Source organism: Pinus tabuliformis, chromosome 5_1, assembly GCF_031772625.1.
Source record: "Pinus tabuliformis cultivar Carrire ecotype Pingquan chromosome 5_1, CPIR1, whole genome shotgun sequence".
Classification (NCBI taxonomy): domain Eukaryota; kingdom Viridiplantae; phylum Streptophyta; class Pinopsida; order Pinales; family Pinaceae; genus Pinus; species Pinus tabuliformis.
In genome coordinates, this window is record NC_142305.1 from 443,918,629 (window position 1) to 443,921,885 (window position 3,257).

The 3,257-nt window shown below is 32.4% G+C and overlaps 1 protein-coding gene across 1 annotated transcript; it reads left to right on the forward strand.

Moving 5' to 3' along the window:
* Positions 1 to 309: 309 nt before the first annotated feature.
* Positions 310 to 1,321, forward strand: LOC149165372 (calmodulin-like protein 2). The gene has a single exon (XM_089431125.1). The coding sequence runs from the start codon at positions 524 to 526 to the stop codon at positions 1,274 to 1,276; it is 753 nt and encodes a 250-aa protein (XP_089287251.1). The 5' UTR covers positions 310 to 523; the 3' UTR covers positions 1,277 to 1,321.
* The last annotated feature ends 1,936 nt before the right edge of the window (positions 1,322 to 3,257 follow it).

Consider the following 3,257-nt stretch of genomic DNA (forward strand, 5'->3'; position numbering starts at 1 on the left):
GGTTTTTTTAAATATCGCTTACTCATTCCAAGTCAATACAACTAATCCAGATGAAATTGCTGGTAAAAGTTAGTTGGCCGAACACCTTCCAAGAACAATCTGACATACCAATCAAGACTTAAAATATCGCACGCACGGGAATACAATAATTCAATGGCGGTTTCTGCTGAGTTGAATGGCAACTTATTGCGGTCAACCAAAGGCTTCTTAATACGAATCACAACGGTTGTTGCTGCTGAGTTTCGTAGCATCTCACTGCGGTCAATCAAAGGCTTCTAATAGGATTCGCAGGCATTGTTAGCTACCATTTTGTAGCGCCCAAGCAACACGGACCACTTTTTCTTCTTTGCTCTTTCCATTGCAGGAATTATTCACTGCTATGTAATCAAAGGCTTTTAAATAGGAATTGCAGGCTTTCATAGCTACCATTCTGTAACGCCCAAGATACACTGCTCCTTTTTTCTTCTCTGCTCTTTCCATTACAGGAATTATTGAATTGAGGCATCTCATTCATATACCAAACATGTTGTCTCATCTTATCATCAGAAACCCTGCAGTTCCAAATGTTTGTGCCATGCCCATGTACTGGAGCATGATTGCATCCATGGCCCTGAGTTGGGTACAAAAGTTTTATAGCTTCTACAACTTTTATGTTTATGTTTGGGTTTCTGAGATGATGAAAACTATGTTTCCTGAACTTTGCAATCCAAAAGACTCAGATACTATAGTGGCAGTTGGTGAATCGTTGTCTGGATGCATGCTTGATGAAACAAGCCTTGAATTTATGAATAAAAGGAGACCGGATATCGTTCATAGATGGGACCTCGCTCGACTGTTCAGTGCCTTGGACAGCAATGGCGATGGCCTGGTTACTGCAGAGGACGTACAAGGGTTAATGGGAAAGCTTGGAATTCAACATATGTCTGATGATCATATGAAATCAGTGATGGGTTCTCTGGAACGGATGAGCTTTGATAATTTCTGCAGCCTTTTTCTGAGTCTGTGGGAGGAAGGTGCTCAAGAGGAGGCAGAGACTGGGGACAATGTGGCTCTGAAGGAGGAGTTGGTGGAAGCGTTCAGTGTTTTTGATAAGAATGGGGATGCGTTCATCAGCCCATGGGAACTTCAACAGGTCCTGCTCAGCTTAGGACTCAAGGAGGGACAAGATTTGGGGAATTGTGAAATCATGATCTCAAGATTTGACAGAAATTCAGATGGGAGAATTGATTTGGAGGAGTTTGAGAACATGATGATCAACACTGACAAATCTCTGTAATTGTTTATATATTTATTTATTTGATTTATTTGATCTTTTAGTTTTATTCTTTCCCATTTTTCCCACAATTATTCTATACCGATACGACCAGAATACTATGCAACTAAATATTTATAACATCATCCCAAAAGACAATAGGCTTATCACATGCATTCATACTCGCTACTTCAATAACCCAGCAACCATGACTGAGCAAAGCTTTGAGAAAATATCATAGAGTAACAGAGATGGCGAAGTCCTCTACTAACTAACTAATTTACAAACCAACCAAATATTTTATTACAATAATATATTTCCTATGTGTACAAAGTTATTACAATAAGATGTCTCATATGAATGCATTACGTTAAACTTTGGGCAGGGAAAAGAGTAAACATTTTTCATAATTACACTCTAAATTAAATTAATAATTTATTTAAAAAATTCAAAATAATTCACATACATTTTAACTAAAATTTTGTTTAAAATATTAATATTATTTTTTTTTTAAATATTAATATTATTTTTTATTTAATGTATTTTAACAAATTTCTAATATTATTTTTTAATTTAATTAATTTATTAATATTTCATAATAATTGTGAAATAATATAATGCCTAACCGCATAATAATTATCTTCATATAAACATCAATCTTGTATTGATATATTTTAAACATTTTCATTAATGGTGTGATATTGATTATTGAGATACTAAATTTATATGTTATTATGCCATTTAACTTTTAAATATTATTTAGCTAATGTTTTGATGAATTGTCAAATAGATTTTGAGGATTTATTTTTCATGGAATATGAGTATAGTAGTTTACTTTTTTTAAGTGAAATTTAGTGCAAATATGAGTATGAGTATTGTAGATTACTTTTCTTACATACAGTTCAGTGTAAAACTTAGGTTTTAATGATTTGCAAGAATAATTGCAAGAATATACCTGCACTATATAAACTTGCTGGTTATAAAACCTATTTACTTGGGTTATAATGAATTGCAAAAGTTTTTGTTATTTATATATAAAGGTTATAAAATTGTTATAATGAATTGAGAAAGTTTTTCATATATATATATATATATAGGGTTATAAAACTATTTATTGGGGTTGTGGTTAATTTTCATTACATTATAAGTATAATTTTTGGAGTCAATCAAGAGTATATTTATAAATTAAGAATTATTTTTTTGTAAAAGGGTATTAGATTTGTGGGAAAATTAAGCTTTTTGTGGAATTTATTTTTCTAAGAGATAGAGAAAATCTCATCTTTCTATGTCAATTTATAGGTAAAAGATTGAGACATAAGAGCTTAGGATTAAATTATACCTTTGTTTGGGGTTTTTTTGAGTAGTTTCAATGTAAGTGGCAACCTATCATAGAAGGTCATTAGTTTAGGTACTTCAATTGATATTTTGACATATATTATTTTCTTAGACTCCAAATGGTTTCACTGTGAGTAGTAAGGAAAATGGTCATATCAAGATTTACAAATTGCCTTTTGTGGTTGTTGCAATCTTCTAGTTACTTGTCAACTTGTGTTGATAGAGAATTAGAATTATTTCATGATACAATCTAGTAGGTCAAGCATTTATTTGTTCAAAGAAATAAAGTATTTTTATGGTTATAATATTCTTTTTTTCCAATAGTAAGGAGACCTTATATATACCTCAGTGTTCAACCAATAATGAAGACGATCATCATAGTTTACCTTTCTTACATAGAGCTTGTTATCACTCTGTAAATCCCTTTAAGCTAAGGAAAGGGCCACAGAGGTAACCACAAACTGTTTTGGGCAGGAAAACTGGTCTTTCTAGCCGGAGGGGGCTCCCTTAACTAATGAAAACTAAAGGTTTGACTTTATAGCATACATAGACCAATTCTAGGAGTATTTGGATTTTGATAAAGAAGGTTGTAGAGGGTTTCTACGAAAAACTATTGACAGTATGAGTGATCTTTCTATTGTAACATGCTTATATATCTCCAACCAGCGTC

Bases quoted from the DNA above. Each gene is read 5' to 3' on its own strand.
- LOC149165372 (XM_089431125.1), top strand. From the start codon at position 524: ATGTTGTCTCATCTTATCATCAGAAACCCTGCAGTTCCAAATGTTTGT.